General features: G+C 42.9%; 1 protein-coding gene across 1 annotated transcript in view; it reads left to right on the forward strand.

Annotated features, from left to right (window-relative positions):
• HCN4 (hyperpolarization activated cyclic nucleotide gated potassium channel 4) overlaps positions 1–19811 on the forward strand; it is a 114991-nt gene that overhangs the window by 16670 nt on the left and 78510 nt on the right. Inside the window, exon 2 of the mRNA XM_076348743.1 lies at positions 13431–13854. Within this exon, the coding sequence (XP_076204858.1) occupies positions 13431–13854 (424 nt within the window). The remainder of the gene's footprint in view (positions 1–13430; positions 13855–19811) is intronic.

A 19811-nucleotide genomic window follows, 5' to 3' on the forward strand; every position in this document is an offset into this window, starting at 1 on the left:
AGTTACAACTTGCTCCAGAAGGTTTCTTGACTGGAACAAACGGCTGGAGAGGACCGTGCAGGTCACTGAGACCCTGTAACATGGATTAGAGCTTTGATAAAGGAGAAACCCCTGAGAATCCCCATCACACAACAAAGATGCGCCCTTTCTACAAAAGATCAAAAGTCAGAAATTTGCAGCGTGTCCTGGAAAGAGCGGGAGAGATCCAGCACCATCCTGAGTCTTGGCAAAAGGCAGATATGTGTTAAGTGAAAATGCCCAGATCCCCTAGCACCTTCTTCCTTTACAGGAGTGTTATGTAGCATGCTCCATGCCACACAGGAAGATGAAAAGCCAAAATGGCTCCTACCAATCTGACGTGAGGGGAGAGGCCTTACCTGCCCCAAATCTGGCCATTGAATTTTTGATATTCTGTGTAACTGGTGATTCAAAGTGTCCTGTTTGGGTGAAGAGTGTGTCTGACTCTGTTGTTTCTAGGGGAGTATTTTAAATGTCCAGTTCCTCAGTTTTCCATTCTCCTATCTCAGAGCTTTCACCAAGTCCTCCTCATTTTTCCCCAAGTCTCCTGCTGCTCTTAAGCTTCTGCTGGGTTTCCTCATTTCAGTCAGTTCAATGCAGAAATGTTTGTGGGGACACCAAATAATAGTTTCTCAGAAACTGAAACGGGTTTTGGAACACAGTGGCTCCTTGCATAAGGAACTGCCTTTCTCTGGAGCTGAAGCGCTAAGTCGTGAGCTGAGTTGAGTGCCCTTAAGACACTGGGGTGGATGTTGGGATTCCTGGTCTCTCTTCTCCTTTCTGCTGTGAACCTCCATGCGAGTGAGGCACTCAGGAAATAACTGCCTCTCTGTGCCTCAGTTTCCCCAGCTGGCAGGTGCTGATGGTGAGACTCGGCCACCTGCCATAAAGTGCTTTGAGGTCAAAAGGAAAAAATCTCTTGTGAGCTACATACTGTTTCAGTACATGCAGTAATTAATTCAGCATCCGATGTTTGGAGGGGATAGTGGATTCACGTGGATGCCTTAGATAAGCATAGCCTTAGCGCAGTATGTTTCTTCTGAGACCTAAAATAATCAGAGGCAATTGGACTTTTTTTTTTCCTTAACTGCTGCATTTTTAGAAGGTGATTCATCTCTTGTCTGGGGTCTTGGATACCTGAATAGCCCCAAGATCCCAGCAGCATTAGTCTTTCTGAGGATTCATTGTGCTCCAATCCAGCCTGAATAACTCATTGCAAACAAGAGTTTGATGTTAGCAGCAGGAGAGTTGGGGAGGAAAAATATTTTCTGCTTTTGAAATGGAAACACACGTAGTCACTACGTCGTTATCATTTTAGATGTCATACTCCCTTCCACCCCCATCTTCCCCACAGAAAGAGGCTTATGGCTGGCACTTCGTGCTGAAGCTTTTCTGAAACAGTGATGCCAGCATTAACATTTCCCACCAGTGCTGAAAGTTATGATGTAAATCCGTGTTCTCCTGTTGATTCTCATGGAGTAATACTGATCAGTAGGGGCCGAAGTTTGGAAACAGTACAAAATATATGCTCCATCCATCCCAATCCACGGTTTGTACACATTGCTCCTTTGGCATTTCCTCAGCCTCTAATACTTGAAGCCATACTGCTGTTCACAGGGTAGGCAGAAAATTTGCACTAGAGTTGGCATCCCTGTTGGCCAAAGTGTTTTTAATCCAGAAGCAATGCCTGTTAAAGAAGGCATTTGACTTGGGAGTGTAAGTTGGGAGCAAACTCTCTCTTCCAGGTCCTGTTACCCCTGTGCTACACAACCACTAGGTCTGTGGTGAAGTGCCCTTGTCGGGGATGAAAGCTACATGCCCGGAACATGTTCTGTCACTCTGGCTTTCTCTCTCTTCAGTGAGCATGTGGTTTAGGAAGTTTTGAGCCTTTAGAGTAACACATCTTTGAATATGATCATTTCAGCAGACCATTTGGAAAACCCCAAACTTTTCTACTTTCTGTTACCTCTTTCTGGCAGCTTTTGGGATTCCCATCCTGCCATTAAACAGGAAGGAGGTTAAACTTTTCCTCCGTGCCCCATCTGGCATATCCAGGGCTCATGCAGAGTGGTAGGAATAAGTGTGCACAGGTGCTGAAGTCTGGCAGATGCTGTTACTTGTCTCAGACATAAATCCTGGTAACTTTAAAAGTTGAAGAGAGAATATGAGAGAGCACGTGTGCCTTATCCTGCAAGCAGAGATGTATCTCATTGAGTAAATTGCTTCAAGGAGCTGAATGAAGCAATGGAGCTGAACGACAGCTGGATCAGGCTCAGGTTTGATCCATCCTCAGGCACAGGAAGCCCTTCCTCTGTTTTTTGGTCTTTCATCATAAAGTAACTGGATCAGGCTCAGGTTTGATCCATCCTCAGGCACAGGAAGCCCTTCTTCTGTTTTTTGGTCTTTCATTGTAAAGTAACTGGATGTAAATGGCCAGCTACTCAGCTAAACGACATACATAGTTGTTTCTAAGGCTGCTTAAGCCCACTGGTGACCTGCTGTGGAGATGGTTGGTGGTGCATAGTTCAAAGGTTATGGTGGGTGCCCCAAACCTGGGCCTCTAGGAGCCTCTATGAGAGCCTACATGTTGTAATAAGAGACCTTCTGTTTCACGCCGCTTTCCATTTGGGGAGCCTGGAGTTGTGATTCCTAATCAACACCAAGCTGTGGGATAGCAATACCTAGGAGGAACATTTTTAGCGTCTCGGATGGCTAGAAGTCTTTTTGTCAGCCTGGCAGATGACTTAGCTATCTGCTGCATGCGTTTGTCACCTCTTTGTGGCCTATTGCATAGCATGAGGGCATAAATTTGTCAATCCAAAGCAAAACAACAGCTAGCAGAAAGCAGAGCAGTGTCCCCTACACTGTCCCCCGCTTTCTAAACCGTGATTCTTATCTACTTATGTGGCTCCTGCCATCTCTCTGCCCTATTTTAGTGTTTAATTTTAGTAACTTTGGGTTCCTAGTGGTAAGGCTGACATTCTCATCTCACGTAAACTCATATTATGTCAGGAGAGCCATGTCAATATGAAATAGTTAAGAATCCTGCCTGTCATCCTTGTAACTTACCAAGAAGACAAGTTGGTGGAAGATACCTGTTACATCAGCTGGTGTCGTATGTCCTCTGCCACTCTTGCAGTAGCATTTGCTCTGAACTAATAGACATACATACATATATCTATATCATCTATATAGATGTAAAGTCTGTACCTGCAGCACTGAATCCTGTAAGTGTGAGTTGCTGTTAATACTCTGGCAAGTAAGGGTGAAAGATCAGATTCAGAAAAGTAGGCTTTGAAATCTCTACTTGTATGTCTCAAGAAATGGGAGTCTGGGCACTCCAAAATAAGACACAGTCCCTTTCCTTCATATACTTGGGTACAAATCAAACCCTTGGCCCAATATTGCCGCTTTTTGAGACAATTCAGAACTCCCTAGTGCAGATCCACCTTTCTAACAGACTGCCCAAACGTTTGAATTTGAGTCATCCTAGATGTTGGATATGGGCCAGGGCCTGAACTTCATAATGTCACAACTAAAGGCATGCCTTTAGGCTTTAGTCCTTCACATTCCACAACATATTCATGATGACTTGGAAGCTGCAGCCCTTATTGATCTATCCATTTTCTACAACAACAACATATGGCGCGTTTCCATGGCAATAAGTCCCCCTAAAGGGGCTTCCTTGCTTTCCTCAGTTTATTGGTCTTTTTCATTATTAAATCATCAGAGATAAATGCACACAGAGAAGGGTCAACGTCTGGATCAATGGACGGCAAACAAAGAGGAACTTTTCCATATTCATACAAGCGAGAGATTTCAGAAGATCAAACAATGCAGAATTGCCAGGCCCTTAGCATGTCAGTCTCATACATAATGTATTCTGGGAGCTCTGTGAAATCAATACACATCTAACACCTTGAAAACCTTTGGGATTCAGCAGGGGCGGGGGGGGGGCAGGGGAGGGGGAAATCAAGACATATTTATGAGCGTAGTAGGGTGGGATATGAAGAGAGGGTTAAGCTCTCTGGCCTGGGCTTTCTGCCATGAGCACAGTTTTGGTTAAATGCTACAAATAGAAAATTGTACTTAATTCTTTAACTCTGGGAGGATGTGGTGCTGCAGGTTCCTTCTGATGAAGTTTCATGAGACAGCCACGGAGTGGAACACATCTTATGTAGTGATGTGGCTGTGTGGAAGGTAATCCCAGACCACCAGCAGCCGGTGTGCAATCTGTCTATACCTTCCCTCAACAGGGAGCCTGAAATGGTCTAACGTACCACCAGCAGGGAGAGGAGTCCGTCCAGACAGGTTGGAGCTTGGTTTGCCAGTGGTTGTACTGACCTGGTTTCCTTCTAGAGAAGACTTGTGCTTATAAATCTCCCACTGAATCTGTACCGTATTATCTTCCCAATGGTGTCTCCAGCCACTGCTGCAATGAATTTCCACTGCAGAACAATTTGTGTCTTTGATCACCTCAGTGGTGCTATGAGGACAACAATAAATTGTTTAGGTTCAGTGTGTAAATGTTCTTCTTTTGGGCCTTCAAAAAGAGAGGGAATAAGCTTTCCTACAGGTAGTAGCCACAAAAATTTCATTGCTTTTGCAGCTTGGTACAGGGGAATTCTCCATGAGCTAGTAATAGCTGCGTCCAGGCAAGTGAGAAATATTACTAATGCTGTTTTTAGTCAGAAATGGGGTGTATACTCTATTGGCCTCCATACTCCACATTTAGAGCCGGAACAAACGAAGTCTCTTGTGGCTATCTCTGTTTCTGTGTGTGCGTTCCCCAAAGGGGGAAATGAAATCTTGTTTATTTTTACCTCTCTGGGAAGACTGGGTTCTAAGTATAGATTTAAGATACGGTTTAATCTGTTAGGATGATATCTGCAGGCAGGAAGGCAGTGGGAGTTGAGGAGAGTGGTCAATTGACTACTTCATGCAGAATCCACCATGACTTTTCTTATTCTTGTGACTTGTTTATGTTTCAGCATTACTGGAAATGAAGTGCAGGAGCATATTGTTTCTGTGTGATACAGTATGTCTGTGGACCAAGGACTAGGTGTAAGTGTTCCAATACATTTGCATTTATTGAATGGCAGATTGCACATAAAACTCTTGAAAATGCTTATACAGTTTCTATTAAGCACACTGCAGGGTTAGGTGGTAGATGTTGACTTTACAGATTAGGTGTCCAGAACGCTCATTATCCCAGGACACGTGCAAGCCAGGCAGCAGCGCTGTAGCCTCCGTGAACTCTTCTGTCCTGACATGCCTCAGACTGTAATGAAACGACACCCCACAAGGTTTGCTCAGTCTCCATGAAACTGAGCTTAGTGATACCACTTGCTGTGTAGTTCACATACACCGTATGGCATTTGGAGGAACTTGAGTGAAAGATAGCACTATCTAGTAGTTAGAGTGCTGTTGTCCTAGCCAAGTCGCTTAAATTCTATCATCAGCTTCCCTATCTGAGTGAAAGTTAAATACACTTATGAGAAGGGGTGTCAGCAGCTCTTTGGGGTAAGGTTCCATTTTTTTTTTACATGCTTGAACAATAATTTTCTTAATGTGGTTTTGGTTCATGACCAGTGCACTTCAGCGCAAAGATAATACAAAGTGCTTGGGTTTTCTGAGACAGAAAACCAGGAAATGCAATGAAGTTGTTCCAACAAAGTTGCAGAACGTCGGGGCTGTTTGCCTTGGCTGATTCACAAAGCCTGTTTTAAACTGACTAGATGGAGGCCATAGAAATGTCTCTATCTTGATAAATCTCGTTTTTATGAAGGACAATCACCACCAGTTTCTTGGTGGCTCCTCTAGCAGCTCCCATAGGCAATGTTGAGTGTCCCAGCTATCCAGAAGAGCCACAGAGGGGAGATTTCCCTGGAGGTCCCAGCAGGTGGCATGTTATCCCTCCTTGCAGAGACCAGAGCCCACACGAGGCGAAGGCTTTGCCATTTCTCTTTAGCTAATACTTGATGAAAAAGATAACTCCCCTGGTAATGAGCTCACGTTGCGTTTTGCAGTTTTTGACCAGAGCCAGTGGGAAGTGCAAGCTCCAAGGCTTTTATAGTCATGGCAATAAAAGCCTGGGCTCGTCCGAGGGGGCTGTCCACTGCGGTGCTGTCTGTGGTCCACTCTGACCATGCTGGCAGCAGGGGCTGTGCCAACAGCTACCAAACTCCATGTTTATTCAGAGCATTGAGCTGTTTCGTAGTTCAAATGCATTCCTTGGTAGATTACCTTTGACATAAGGTCTGCTTTACTAGTCCTCAATTTTTTTGAATTCTCCTTTAAAAATCTCCATCACACAAATCTTCATCTCTTTAAGAAGCCTGACAGTAGAATGGGTGTATTGTAGGCGCTATCAAAGAACTAATAATTTAAGCTAACTCATATTGATATAATGCATTGTGTTTTATAAGTTAAAGAAAGGGCATAATTCACAATGTACTATGTTATAATTGGTTAAATGCATCACTGCCTCAAACGTGTTGTTTGCAAATTGTCACGTATTATAGCTGGAATAAAAATATCACTAAGTAATGTGTATATTTATATTTTTACAATGGAAAAGAAAGGAAATTTCCCCTTTGCTGCTGCTGATCAAATTACAGTATATAACATGACTGGAAACCTCTTCTGAAACCAGGCAACCATATTTTCTGGATAGTAGTTCTACCTCAGAATAAGCTACTTAAATCTTTAGTATCTCATAGTCTATCTGTTTGTAATATAGGATGATAATACCTTCTTAATTATGTCTGTTGGGATTTAATGAATGTATGGACATTACTTTGAAAAATGTTGATTATTGTTTAAAAATGTAGTGTTAGATTTAAAAATTGATGATAGAGAAGCAATAAAAAGCTAATATGCTACCTTGCTTGGACTGCAAATGCCGTTTGAAAGTATTACATAAGCAATAGCTTTCTTAATTTTCCACTCACCAAAATCACATAATTATATTTTAAGGTAATAATATGAGCATATGTGTTAAACTCGAAACACGGTATTGCATTCTGCACTGTTCAGAGGGGATTAGGTGAGCAATTATGTAGATTGGAGATAATCTAAGTCAAAGGCTAAATACAGGCCTTGGAAAATACCTTGCCTCAAGTAAAACTGACAGTTGAATTCAATGAAAATTTTGTCAAAGACAACACGTGAGTTTTAAGAAATCTAGATGCAAAGTGCTCCAAGGCATACACCTTATTTGTAGCGGATGCTGTGCTGTGAGATATCTCTAATCATACACCTGTTTATGTAAGCACTTAAAATTCATCTCTAGCTAATAGTCCTTTTGCTCCTGATAGGAAAGTTAATCACATGCAGAATTGTATCCCATCTTAGTAACTCACTGATACCACTCACTCTCTGATACCCAGCTGAGGCATGATGATGACCACGGCATCTAAGTTCAAAAGAAAGATGAACAGTTCAGGCTACTAGCTGTACAGGGCTCACAGTCCTGCCTCCTTACTGTCATCATGAGGAGATAGTTGGAACGTCTTCCTTAGACCCATAGGTGCAGGTAATCTGAGCGTAGCCCTTAACCTCTGTATCAGCCCCGGGTGTATCTACACTTTCTATGTATTATAAAATCTATAATCTTTAAAATCTATATAATCTATAAAATCTACTTTTTCTATGTATTTGCACATCAACAACTGGCAGCGAAGCTGAATTTGGTGCAGCCCATGTTCTGTAACAGACAGGGACAACCGTGGCTGAATGAGGAGCAGCCAGTGCTGCCGAAGCAGGCAGCCAGGGAATTCTAGAGGAGGCTGGGACACAGCAGAGCTCTTTTCCTCGTGCTGTTGTAATGCATGGCTAATTATCAGCGCTCTCATGGGTTTTATTCAGGATGGCAGAGGATACATATTATTTGCATAGGTTGGTCAGAAGGAATTAAAACTGTTTATCTTATTCTTTAGCTAGGTCCCCCTAATCATTTCCTATTATATAGCATGCAGAATATTTTTGTAAGTCACTTGACTCTTTCTTTGGTGGGTGTTCATTTCAAAGAGGTTTTCAAGTGCACAGGTATTTGAATAACTCCCTATAAATAAATTAATTCTTCTAGCAAGTGAATTCTTGGACTCGGTAGCTGGTTAAGTGTTCTTTAGTGTGTTTAGGAGCAGTGAATCACCATGTTCCTCCTATTATCTCTGTGAATAATGCAAAGTTTGTAACTCTTCAGTAGAAATACACCTACTCATATCTCAGAGAAGTAATGCTTCCAAAGACAGGGGAGGCTCTCTTCCTGCTTTTTCTCTTTCTCTCTCCCCTGTGTTCAGATACCTATGTGAGTGGCTGCTTTCTGGAGTAAACTTTCCTCCCACTGTTGCTGTTTCAGCCACACTGACATACGCTAATGCTCTTTACAAAAGATGATTTCTATTTCTAGCCCGACTAGCAGTCCTGGGAATTAAAGCGCGACCTCTTTCCTGTCAGGATAGTTGCTGGTGAGCACAGCAGTGTCTAATTCAACATGCAATCCAGAGGGGAGGAAGGGAGCTGCCACTCTGGAGAAAAGAGCAGATTTTCATCAGCTCTTTAAAGGAATAATGTAGCAAGTCTTCCCCATGCAAAGCAGAGGATGGAGATGTCATTTGTGACTCAGTAGGTGGCACTCTGTTTCTTGAGTCAGCACCGAGCCAGTGCTCCTGCCTGGGCTTGGTCGAGCAATTGGATTTGTCTTTGGTTTTGGTTTTAGCAAGATAGTTCATTAAAGATCTGTTCTTGTAAGGTTAGGAAGGTTGGCCACGGTGTCTGAGCTGAATTCCGTTGCTGGTGAGAATATCCTGGCTCCCTGGCATTTCCAGTTAGATGCATTTTTATTTTCGCTTCCTTTCCGTGCACTTTCAGGCAGTGCCTCAGTTCAACCCAGAGTTGGCTGCCTTTCAGCACAAGCCGAAAACATCCAAAAAGCTTTGTTAATTTAGAGGTGAGGTTGCTCAAGTCTATTTTCTCTTGACAGTGCAAACACTACAGAGCAAGAACAGAAGTTAAGGCCACAGATGTGCCCCACTCAGGGGCAGGTTTTGAATGCCATACTGACACAGTGATGCTGAACGGGCTAACCTCTGCAATTCACTCTTTCCTCTCCAACTGGTCACAATCCTTCCTGAGCTCATGCACTATAATTGGTTACACTGCATCATCAAATAGTTTTGAAAAATCAGTGTTTGTTTAATTAAAAAAAATGACATCCAAAAGCAATATTCCTAGCCTGCTGTTACTTTATGCACTAGACAGAACAGAAAGATGATCTAACTTTCTGGTCAAAAACCACAAACGAAGTGTACATACTATCAAATCAACTGAGTGACACCAACTATGCTTAAAGAGCGTATATTCTTGAAGTGTATTTGCCACACTAATTCTCAGATGCATTCTGTTACAACTAAATAATATATTATTAATATATTATATTTTAATATAATTATATTAATTATATATTAATAATATATTATATTTTAATATAATTAAAAGATCAGAGGTAGCAGTGCATGTTAAAATGTGATTTTCAGATCTAAGAAGCATGCATAGAGTAGGATGTAGTATAAAAAACAAGTATGTTTGAACAAGACATCTGGTTTATATAGTGCTGGCTGTTCCCTGTGCTGTGAGCTGTTCAGTCGCACCGAGTCAAACAATACATTCATATTTCTTAATTTTTTATGTAGGCTTTTGAAAACAGGAAGAGAAGTGAGAAGGAGACAGGGTATCAGAGGAAGATGTCCATGAGATGCATCTCTGTTAAACTCTTTTTCAAGCCATATGAATAGCTTCAGATCTGGTTAGACTCAAGAATCAAATTCAGGTCCTAACCCTTATTTAGCCTCGGACTTCCATGGACAAATCCCATTCTCTGAATTTTGCCATGCGGCTTCTCTATCTGCAAGACAGGGATAATAACTCTATCTGCCTCTCATGGGTGCAGTGGAGCCAATTTCATCACTGTCAGCTCCGTGGAAGCCCTGGGTGAAAGGAACAACAGAAATACAGAAAACATGGGTTATTAAATAGTTGGTGCTTGCCCTTACATACATCACATGCACCGTTAGTCATTCTGGCCAATAATTTACAGGGAGTGAAAAGATGTTCCTCAGCGTAAATACAAAATGACACATGGATGATATTAGACCTCTGAGGTGTTGTGGTCCCTGAGAGTCTATTCAGTCTAAATCTAGTGATGCCACCCTGAGCAGATCATACTTCATATGTGGGTAAAATTAAAATGTGCGGGAGCTGTGGAATCTTAATAGTTAAATTTTAACTTCTAGGCAGTTTACATTGTAAAGGCAGGTGACTATCCTGTGCTGGAATTGGTGCGCAGACCAAATTCTTCGTGCTTTTCAGCTTTTTCTGCCTCCTTCGTAGAGTCCAAAGGTTATCTCCTCCCTGACACCTTGGATACCCTTTTATTAGCAGGGGTGCGTTGGATACAAAAGTTTACCTCCTGTGTTTTGTAAGTGATGGCTTTAAAGGTCAGAACTGAGGGGAGCCTGTGACAATAATCTTGAGTCACTAGTACACCTTTGAGTCGAACTGTGGTTTAAGAAACACATGGCAATGAATTTTAGCACTTCATCTTTGCTTGCCCACATTGCAAACCATGATTCTCTGTGGACAGTTCAGCAGTAGCAGCAGACTGGGACTGAAGAGCATGTGTGAAGAGAGTTTGAAGATCTTAGAACTGGAATAGCAAGAAATGCTGTAAATCAGGATGGAGGACAGCTGACGGTGGTATGACCATGCTTGACTGGGGTAGCAGGAAGTACTACAGTCAGGCAGAAAGCATTTTACTGGGGTTGTGTGTGTGGAAAACATCTTACTTAATCTGTAAGCCATTCTAGCTACTGTTGTCATTGTCCACAGTTGCCACTAAGTATTGAAATCACCAGCCAGCGTAAAAATAAGAGGCACAAAAATCCAAAGATCTCTGAAGAAAGCCACTTACCTTTACACGTCTGCATGTCTGGCCATGTCTGTCTCATGCCATTAATTTGAAACTTGGGAAAAATAATTTTCTTTGTGCATATCTCCTTCTGTATCCCCTAAGGCAAATTAAAGATGGCTGGGAGGTTATTTATTTTCAGTAATAATATACACGCTGCTTCCAGACTTCCTGCTATTGTGCGATTATCTAGATTAATTGACTAAGAAAGCTGCAGCATCATCTCAGGCCCTTAATAAGGAAGACTGCAACATGGATTTATACAGTATTAATGCATATTACTGTGTGGCACGGCCTTGCTCTTAGAAGCATATGGACAAATCTCATTGCTGGGTGTCTACCAGCACCAACTGTACCTTTATCCTATGTGAAGGATTGCATGCTGCCTTGCCTGCAGGGGCATGGCACCTTGAGAGCAAGAAAGAGATAGTTGATGACATTTTTAGAAACCTCATTAGTGGATAACTTTGCTCATACTACAGTCAGTTCCCATCAGCCTCTGCTGAACGTTTCTGAGAATTGCTGGTGTGCTGCTGGTTTGTGACCCTGTCTGTACATGTGTAATAGCTGGAATCTTAAATATGCTTTTAGGTGCTTTAAAGTGTTATGTTCTTAACAGGGAGAGAGAATCTATACAGAGAAGGCTTTTAAGGCGTATTCTGCCCTTTTTGTTTTCCTGCTGAGTGTTTAACAAATCAGTGTAGTTGCCTCACTATAGTGATACTGTTCTGCAGCAGCTCAGTCTGGTCCAAGGCCCAGGCTTAAGCTGAACAACTCTTACCAAAGCTAGATTTTGAGGATCTTTAAGGCAAATCTGTTTCTCCTAAAACATTTAGACAGATAGAGAAGCAGCATGTGCATGTCCTTCTTCAGCAAACCCAACAGTTTCCTTCGTTACATCATTGTAAATCATAGAATCATAGAATGGTTTGGGCTGGAAGGGACCTTAAAGACCATCTAGTTCCAACCCCACCTGCCATGGGCAGGGACATCTTCCACTAGATCAGGTTGCTCAAAGCCCCGTCCAGCCTGGCCTTGAACACTTCCAGGAATGGGGCTCTGTTGACTTCACTGCTATAGAGATGATTGGTTTAAAGGAAGGCCCAATTCTCTCCCTTGTGTTAACTTGCTGTCACCTTTTTTATGGTCTAGGAAGTTAGGCTTATTTGGTACTCAAGAGATTAATAATAATATAAACACCATGCTAATTTGTGTGACTGACTGGAAGAGCCACTGCAGCTTTCTGAACGTTGCATCTTCAGGTTTAAGCAACCAAACCTGATAATCGGTTTGCTCTGTGTACTTTGCTCACTTGCTGTGACAAGTGCATCTTAATACAAGTTATTTATGACACCTCACAATATTATAGTAGCCGCCCTGTGGTATACAATGTAGAGCTGATGAAAACTTGGCAATGTGAAACCACAATACATTGGCATCTCTACATGCGAAACATTTGGAGGGGGCTGGAGGACCACTGTGTTGGGCAGCGAGGCTCCTTTGTGAGACTCCTCAACAAAGTATGAGACCCAGAAAAGTTTTTAGTCCTCATTCTGGGTGAGTTGTGGCAACATTGTGTGATTGTGTATGTTTTACAGTAATACCTGGGGAAAATCTTTAAAAAATCTCAAACAATAAATTAGGAGCTATATTCAAACTGTGTGCGCCTTCAAAACCAAAAATGAATGTTGTTGTAAGGCCTACTGGATAATACTGACTTGCCACTAATGTGAAGATAAGCTTCTTGGAGACTGTGCTTCGTGGAACAGTAGTTAAATGTTGTCATTGCTTACTTTAGAAATGAAATAGATATTTCCAGGCACGTGACTCCAAGCTTTATTGATTATTTCTGTACAACACAGGAGTCTATAGAGTGTGGACTAAAATCCTAAAGTCCAGGATCAGCGTAAGCTTGGCTCAGCAAGAAATCTAAACTGAACACTGCAGATCACAGCAGTCTTCAGTTCCATCCTGATCCCGATGCTATCAGTGCTAGCTACTTCTAAAGAAGGATCAGACAGTAGGAGCAAGCCTGATGATTTTAACAGTAGGAGCAAGCCTGATGATTTTAACCCCAAATGGCTTTATTGGCGTACGAACTCTGAGGCCTTCCAAATACTTGTTCTCTCTCTCTCTTTACCTAACAGTCGTCGTAATAACTGCAAGTATTGGGTGGCTCCGAAGTCCCAGTCAAAGTTTTCAAGTGGGCATGTCCAGCCATGTACTCAATTCCTTTCTGAACCCTCTAAGCCAGAAGATGAGTGTTCCTATGATATTAAGTACTTAATTAGCAGCTTGTGCACTCTGAGTACCTCAGGCAGACTAGTAGAGCATAGGGAATGAATGACAGTAGAGATGTATAAAGCACAGTAGTTCTGTTGACCTGGGCTCCCTGATCTCCCACTCTATAGCTGATCTCACATGTCTCTGTGTTGCTGTCCAGGTTTTATTGGGATTTGACCATGCTGCTCCTGATGGTAGGGAACCTGATCATCATCCCTGTGGGCATCACCTTCTTCAAGGATGAAAACACTACCCCATGGATTGTCTTCAATGTGGTTTCGGACACGTTCTTCCTCATCGACCTTGTCCTCAACTTCCGAACAGGCATTGTGGTGGAGGACAACACAGAGATCATCCTAGACCCACAGAGGATCAAGATGAAGTACCTGAAGAGCTGGTTTGTGGTGGATTTTATCTCCTCCATCCCCGTGGACTATATCTTCCTGATTGTTGAAACCCGCATTGATTCTGAGGTGTACAAGACAGCCCGGGCACTGCGCATCGTGCGCTTCACTAAGATCCTCAGCCTCCTGCGGCTTCTGCGGCTCTCCCGGCTCATCCGCTATATTCATCAGTGGGAGGAGGTGAGCAGAGGCTTGCATCCTAAATCTTTTCTCTACTTATGCTGGTATTACACAAAAGTGCTTTCTTTTGAATGCTCATTCTCCTACTTTATTCCAGTGTGAATGCTAAAGAATTGTGTCTTGAGTCTAATGCTTTGCTTTTAGCAGGTTCCCGAGAGAGCCTTCAGCATATTGTTACTTAGTCACTTGAGACTGTACTATCTGCTTCATGATCATAATACATATAGTCTGTGGAGATGATGCGTGGGCAGGGAGGAGAGTAAGTACAGGTGGACCCCCTGCAGGAAGTGTGTAGTTATGGAGCTGCCTGTGAGTGGAGCAGTTAGCCAGACAGAGCGGTCTTGCCCTCTCAGAGCCCCAAAAGGTCCAGAAACAACAGCTCAGAGGAAGGATCTAGAGACAGCTGATTTGCAGAACCTGTGGCATTTGTTTACCCAGGCATCTTCTTCTTTTACATGCTTATCTCTTGAATAAATGGCTTGGTGATGTATTGATAACCTTCTTGCTTTCTAAATTCTCTGACGCTATGTTAAGGGGAAGAGGAAAGAAGAGCAATCTGCAGACAAATAGGGTCTGTTTAAAGACATAAAGGTCTGGTGAAAAGCAAGAGCCCCGCTACCCCTGGACCCTGTGCTGTTCCCAGGGGAGTTCCAATACGCAGGGTGAGTTGTCAGGCGTAATGTGAGTGAAGCCACAACCTTACAAGTGGCTTGAAAATTAGTTATTTTTTCCTGTCTCCGTGCTCTCCAAAGCAGAGAGAAAGCTCCCTGCAGCTTTCTCCACATGTCAGGAGCATGTTTTCAGGACAAGAAAAGCTAGTCAAGGCAATTTCATCTTTCTCCCCATACTTTCTCTTCTGCTTTGGAGCAGAGCCTGAGGCAGAGCATGGTCTAATGCAGAGCATGCTCCTGGGAATGTGAAAGGAAAGCAGCCATGCAAGTCATGGCTAGATTGCACCGAGCTGTCAGAACACTAATTCATGACAGAGCTGAACCATTTCCTCTTCCCAGCATCACAGACTCAGAGGGAGAGCACTGGTGCATACTTTACAAATTTCAGGCTTCATCTTTGTGGTGTCATAATTTGTGAATGCTTCACTTACAGCAGAGCGTAATGCCTTGCTGAAGTTTGAGATGACATTGTGCAAGGTGCTGTACAGATGTTTCGGGAGAGACGGCTACAGCCCTGAAGAATTCACTACTAGGTTAATTTGCTTCATAACACAGGCAGGCAGGAGGTGCATAGAGAGATGGAGATAAAGCAGAAGTGTCTTTCTCGGTGTGACTCAGTAAGTCAGAGACTGAGCAGAGCAATGAAATATCTCCAGGTCTGATGTCTTGTCCCTTGGTTGCATTGCTTCCCTGTCCTCTAATCCGAGAACGCTCAGGAAAGGCGAGTTGGTGGCTTAGGCTATTGTTAAAGTAGCTCCTTCATACAGATTTACATGTAGCCACAGCAGTGCAGAGCTCCACGCTTCTCTGCTCCTTGACTTCCTTTCCATAAGGTGTTTGAAGAGGATTTAAGTATATTTGCTGTTGATTGTACTGAATTTGTTTTAAAAAATAATTAAATTAAAACAAATCAGCGCCCTTTCCCTGTCCTGCTTCTCATACAGTTTCACTGAGCAGCCATTTCTAGTTTCAGTCTCGTAATACAAATCATTGGGGCATTTTGCCCTTCTGCTGGCTGTCATGGGTACTGGGGGACAGCACAGCCAGGCACTTTCTGGATCCCCCCTGAAGAACAGACTCCCTGGAGTGATGCAGTGCTGCAAGTGGAAGGGACAGATGGTGTTGGATTGCAGTTTGAGACTGCAATGCAGACACTGTTATGCATTGCAGAGCCCAGCAGAGCAAACATGATAGTCTTTTTTTCAAACAGGGCTCGACCCAAGCAGCAGTTTCCCGGAGCGAGTATGATACTAGGAGGTTTTCCACCTTCTCGAATGGGGGAGGGAAGCAGAGAGAAGGGGCGATCCCTTGTCACTGGTGCAGTGCATGCTACAAAGCAACAAGGAGACAGGGAAGAGTTGTTCTCCTTCATCTTTGCATGGGAGTAAGCGGTTGTGCTCTCTGGAACCACACCGACAGTTCTTTTTTCCTCTTACTCTGAAGTGCCTACAGATGATCCATCTCTGAAAGTTCACGTTCATCTTTCCTCACTGCACAGATCAGCAGTGGGGATCTGGAAGTGTTAACTCCTGTAGGATGGACCAGTGTTGGACTAGACTTACTCTGGGTGTATGCAAGGGGCAGGTTGCTGTGCGGAGTTGAAGAAGAAGGAGGACTGTTAGGAGAGGGCGTTGCTGAAGACTTCTGTTCTCCTTTGCTCCCCCACACTATCCCACTTTATGTCTCGTCTGCTAGGTAGTTTTGTTCTCTCATAGGCTCTTCGCATATGACCAGATAAGCTAAAAAAGACTTGTGAGTAGGGCACACTGGTCCACTGGAGAAGAGGATGTGTGCGAACTATAGGAATCTGTGTAGGGCAGTCTGAGGAAGAGTTAATAGAGGTGGATGGACTAGTCAGAGAGGGCGTGTGCCCTGTTGTGCCAAAATAGGGCATCCCCGCTCACCTGTACTGAGCTTATGCAGTGACTTTTGATGGAGCAATCACTGCTGCTGTGGGAAACTTAGCTCCTTGCTTATAACTAGTGCTGAGACTCTGGGTCCTGTATGAGGAGGAGAGGGGGATGCAGTATACACAGAGATGTTAATCTACTTACTCCGCCTCCTAGATGAACATTATATCTGTGCATTAGTGTAACTCTGAATGAGTACAGGGGTAAGTGGTCACTTCCTGAGTTCACAGTGAGCCTCTCCATTTCTTTCCCTGCAATTGTCCATGCTCTGCATGAATTTATCACTCACCCTGCAGTGAGGAGAGAGCAGCCTTCTCTAAGGCTGCAATGCTGTAAAACAGCCAGCCACTCATCAGTTCCAGATCAATGCTAGTCATGAGTCTGTGGGCTCGAGAGCCAGTGGTTTGAAGTGCCTGCACCATTCTGGCTCAGCAGCAGGCTACTCTGACATCCTCCCTCAGATCTGAAACAAGTGCTTTGGGGACTAGAGCTGGGCAAACACCCTAAAGAAAAAAAGAAAAGAGAAAAAAAAAAAAAGAAAAACAACCTAACGCACTCATGTTCACTGGAGTACGAAAATAAGTTTAATTCCAAATGTAGCAGTTTCATTTGCATTATCCATTTTGCATGAGTGGTCCAACGAATGAATTTACCAGTAGGGCAGAATATAAATAGAGTCTTTTTGAAGTGTCTGTCGTATCTACCCTGCAGTAGGAAGCTTGATTGCAATGTAGGAAGGCAAACTCGCACTGGCTTGAGCTTAGTTTGCCTGAATATCGTATTACAAACTTCAGTGTCTGGTAGTTACCAAGTCCATAAGCAGAGATCCAGGAGGGCTGGCATCCCAGGCAAGCTCTCATCATTTTGGCCTTTGAACCACTCCAACAGCTCTTCAGGGTATCTGGGTTGGTCTGTGGTTCATGACCATGTGAACATGGAGGCACATTGTCGCTCACAGAGTCAGGGAGTTGGGCCTTCACACTGTTGTCTCTGAGAAACTGATCAGAGAAAGCAGACTCTGAACATTAACATCCTACAAACCTTATCCCAAGGTCACCCAGCTGAAAGATTAAAAGCAGAATAATGCCATGTAACCCATATATGAAATCAAAATGAACCAATGCAGTTCAGATTGTGAGTGTTAAACAACAACAAAAGAATACCTTTAGGTTTTCATAGGCAAAATTGATTGAATTTTTTTTTTCCTAAGAGCAATTTGCTAAGCTTTCCCTATTTTATGCACAGCATCTACCCCTGTGTTTAGTGCCAGCATGCAGTAACCTATATTTAAGATCAAACTATTTTGACTTATGAACAAGGAACATTTATTGGGACAACAGTAAAATCCTACTCCTATAAATTGGTTTCCAAATAGCACATAGGCTTAGATAACCAAAATATTTTTATTTCAGAATCTATGTGAGGGATTATGATGGGAAGGAAAGGAACTAACTGGTTTTGATATATATCACAATGATAAGATTACCGTAAGTGAGAGGATTTTTTCAGATTTTTGTCAGAAAAAACGTATAGTTTTCAATTTTGGCAGCTGAAACCTGAAGAAAAGGACAATTTGGTGATTTTCAAACTATTACGTCAATGAAAACTTGAAAACTTTCCTGAATGCTGTCCTTTTCTTGCCTTGAGTTTCCTCATTACATATAAGTTTTAGAATGGAGGGAGTGCATCTTCTCAGGTCTGTTACTGGCCACAGATTACATCATCTGAAAGATGACATCACTTTAAGAAGATTCAGAGATATTCAGAAAACTGATTCAAAAGCTAGAGGGCCTATGTGGAAGGGCTAGAAGAGAGCTTCCAAAGACTATGAGAATATGGCTCCCAATTGATTTTCATTTTGATTTGAACAAAATCAAAATTCCCTCAGTTTCTTCTGTCCTATTTGTAGCCTTCCTTAAATTAAATTGAAATAATGTGGCTAGTGGCCTGGGGGATGTAATGTTAGGCCAGATCCGTAACTGGATCCTGAGAGGGGAGGAGCTGGGCAAAATGATTGTTCTCAAGTAGCACAGCAGGGTCCCATTCCATAAGCAGTTCAAAATAGCTTAGCAGATTTTTTATCGATATGATTTGCAATTCTGTCGTGTTAAATAGCAAGGCGGACCCATGAGAGTAACTCATTAAAACCTCTGGCCACCCTTGAGTAAAATCAGACTCAACAAACACTGGTAATGTGGCAGGGAGGGGGAGAATGGGCTGGATTTCTTCCTAAATTTGCATTACTTCATTTCTGAAGGCAGCATTATCAAGCATTTGTCTTTAATGTCATTACAGGAGCTTATTAGAACCATAATGCAAGTTACAGTGATTTGCATTCTCACTGCACAAAGTGACCCAAAACTCGAGCATCTTTTCCTTTTAGAGAAAATCCTGGCTGCACTGAAATCAATGGCAAAAAACTCTTGTTGACATATTAGAAGAAGGTCGTTCAAGATTTTACCACAGCCTTTTACATTGAACTGTTTTCACTTGTGCAGCACAACATTCTTGCGAGGGAGGACAGACAACAGAAGGAAACAGATGTTCTCCATTCCTGTACAGACATTGCATTTTCCCTCACTTGCTCGTGAGCCGCTAGTGATCCATCCCCTGCCCTGTGCCATGTTACCTTTCAGGAGAAAGAAACCTAAAAACGTTTTTTGGTGGAGTTTGTCTTTAGCAGGAAGTTCTACTGCTATAATGCAAATTAAGCTTCCCACCTGGGCAATGGGAATACAGTTTCAAAGAGAATATCATAAAAAGTGGGTTATAATGAATTATAAGGAGCCAGGCAAATATTTGAATAGCTGTGCAGCTACAGAGGTTGCCATAAAAAGGAAAAAGCCTTTTATTTTTTTTACAGTCACCTTCTGGCAGTGCTTAATGTGTCTTCTGTCAACAGGATGGTATGATGGGGGAATAGATGGCTTGAGGGGTTGGGATTAGGGCATGGAGCCATTTGTCTCTAGGTCAGTAGTTCAGTTCCAGCTTGTAGCAAGTGAAAGTCATTTCATGGATGTTTTTTCTCTGATTTGTTCGTAGTAGGCAGGCGCCTGTGTGACAAAATCATCTAGGGGACTGGCCCTGGCAAGCCTCAGGCTCCCTGTAGCAGCAGCAGTGGGGTTAAATTTCCCCACACATCTGAAGTGAAGTCCCCCCTGACCAGGGAGTAAGGCGTGATAATAAGAGGGTCTTGCCTGTGCCCAGCCTCTGGTTCTCTGTGTCACAAGGGCTGTCAGTCTGGGCTTTTATGCTGGGATGAAATTATAGAGGTTTTCAAAAGAGATAGGCTGATCTCCTAATGATTTCTAATCACTGCGATAGCTGGTTGCTGCTCCAGCCGTTCATTTTCCTCTTCCCTCAGACTCCTCCTAGT

The sequence above is a fragment of the Aptenodytes patagonicus genome, chromosome 10, assembly GCF_965638725.1.
Source record: "Aptenodytes patagonicus chromosome 10, bAptPat1.pri.cur, whole genome shotgun sequence".
NCBI classification, from domain to species: Eukaryota; Metazoa; Chordata; class Aves; order Sphenisciformes; family Spheniscidae; genus Aptenodytes; species Aptenodytes patagonicus.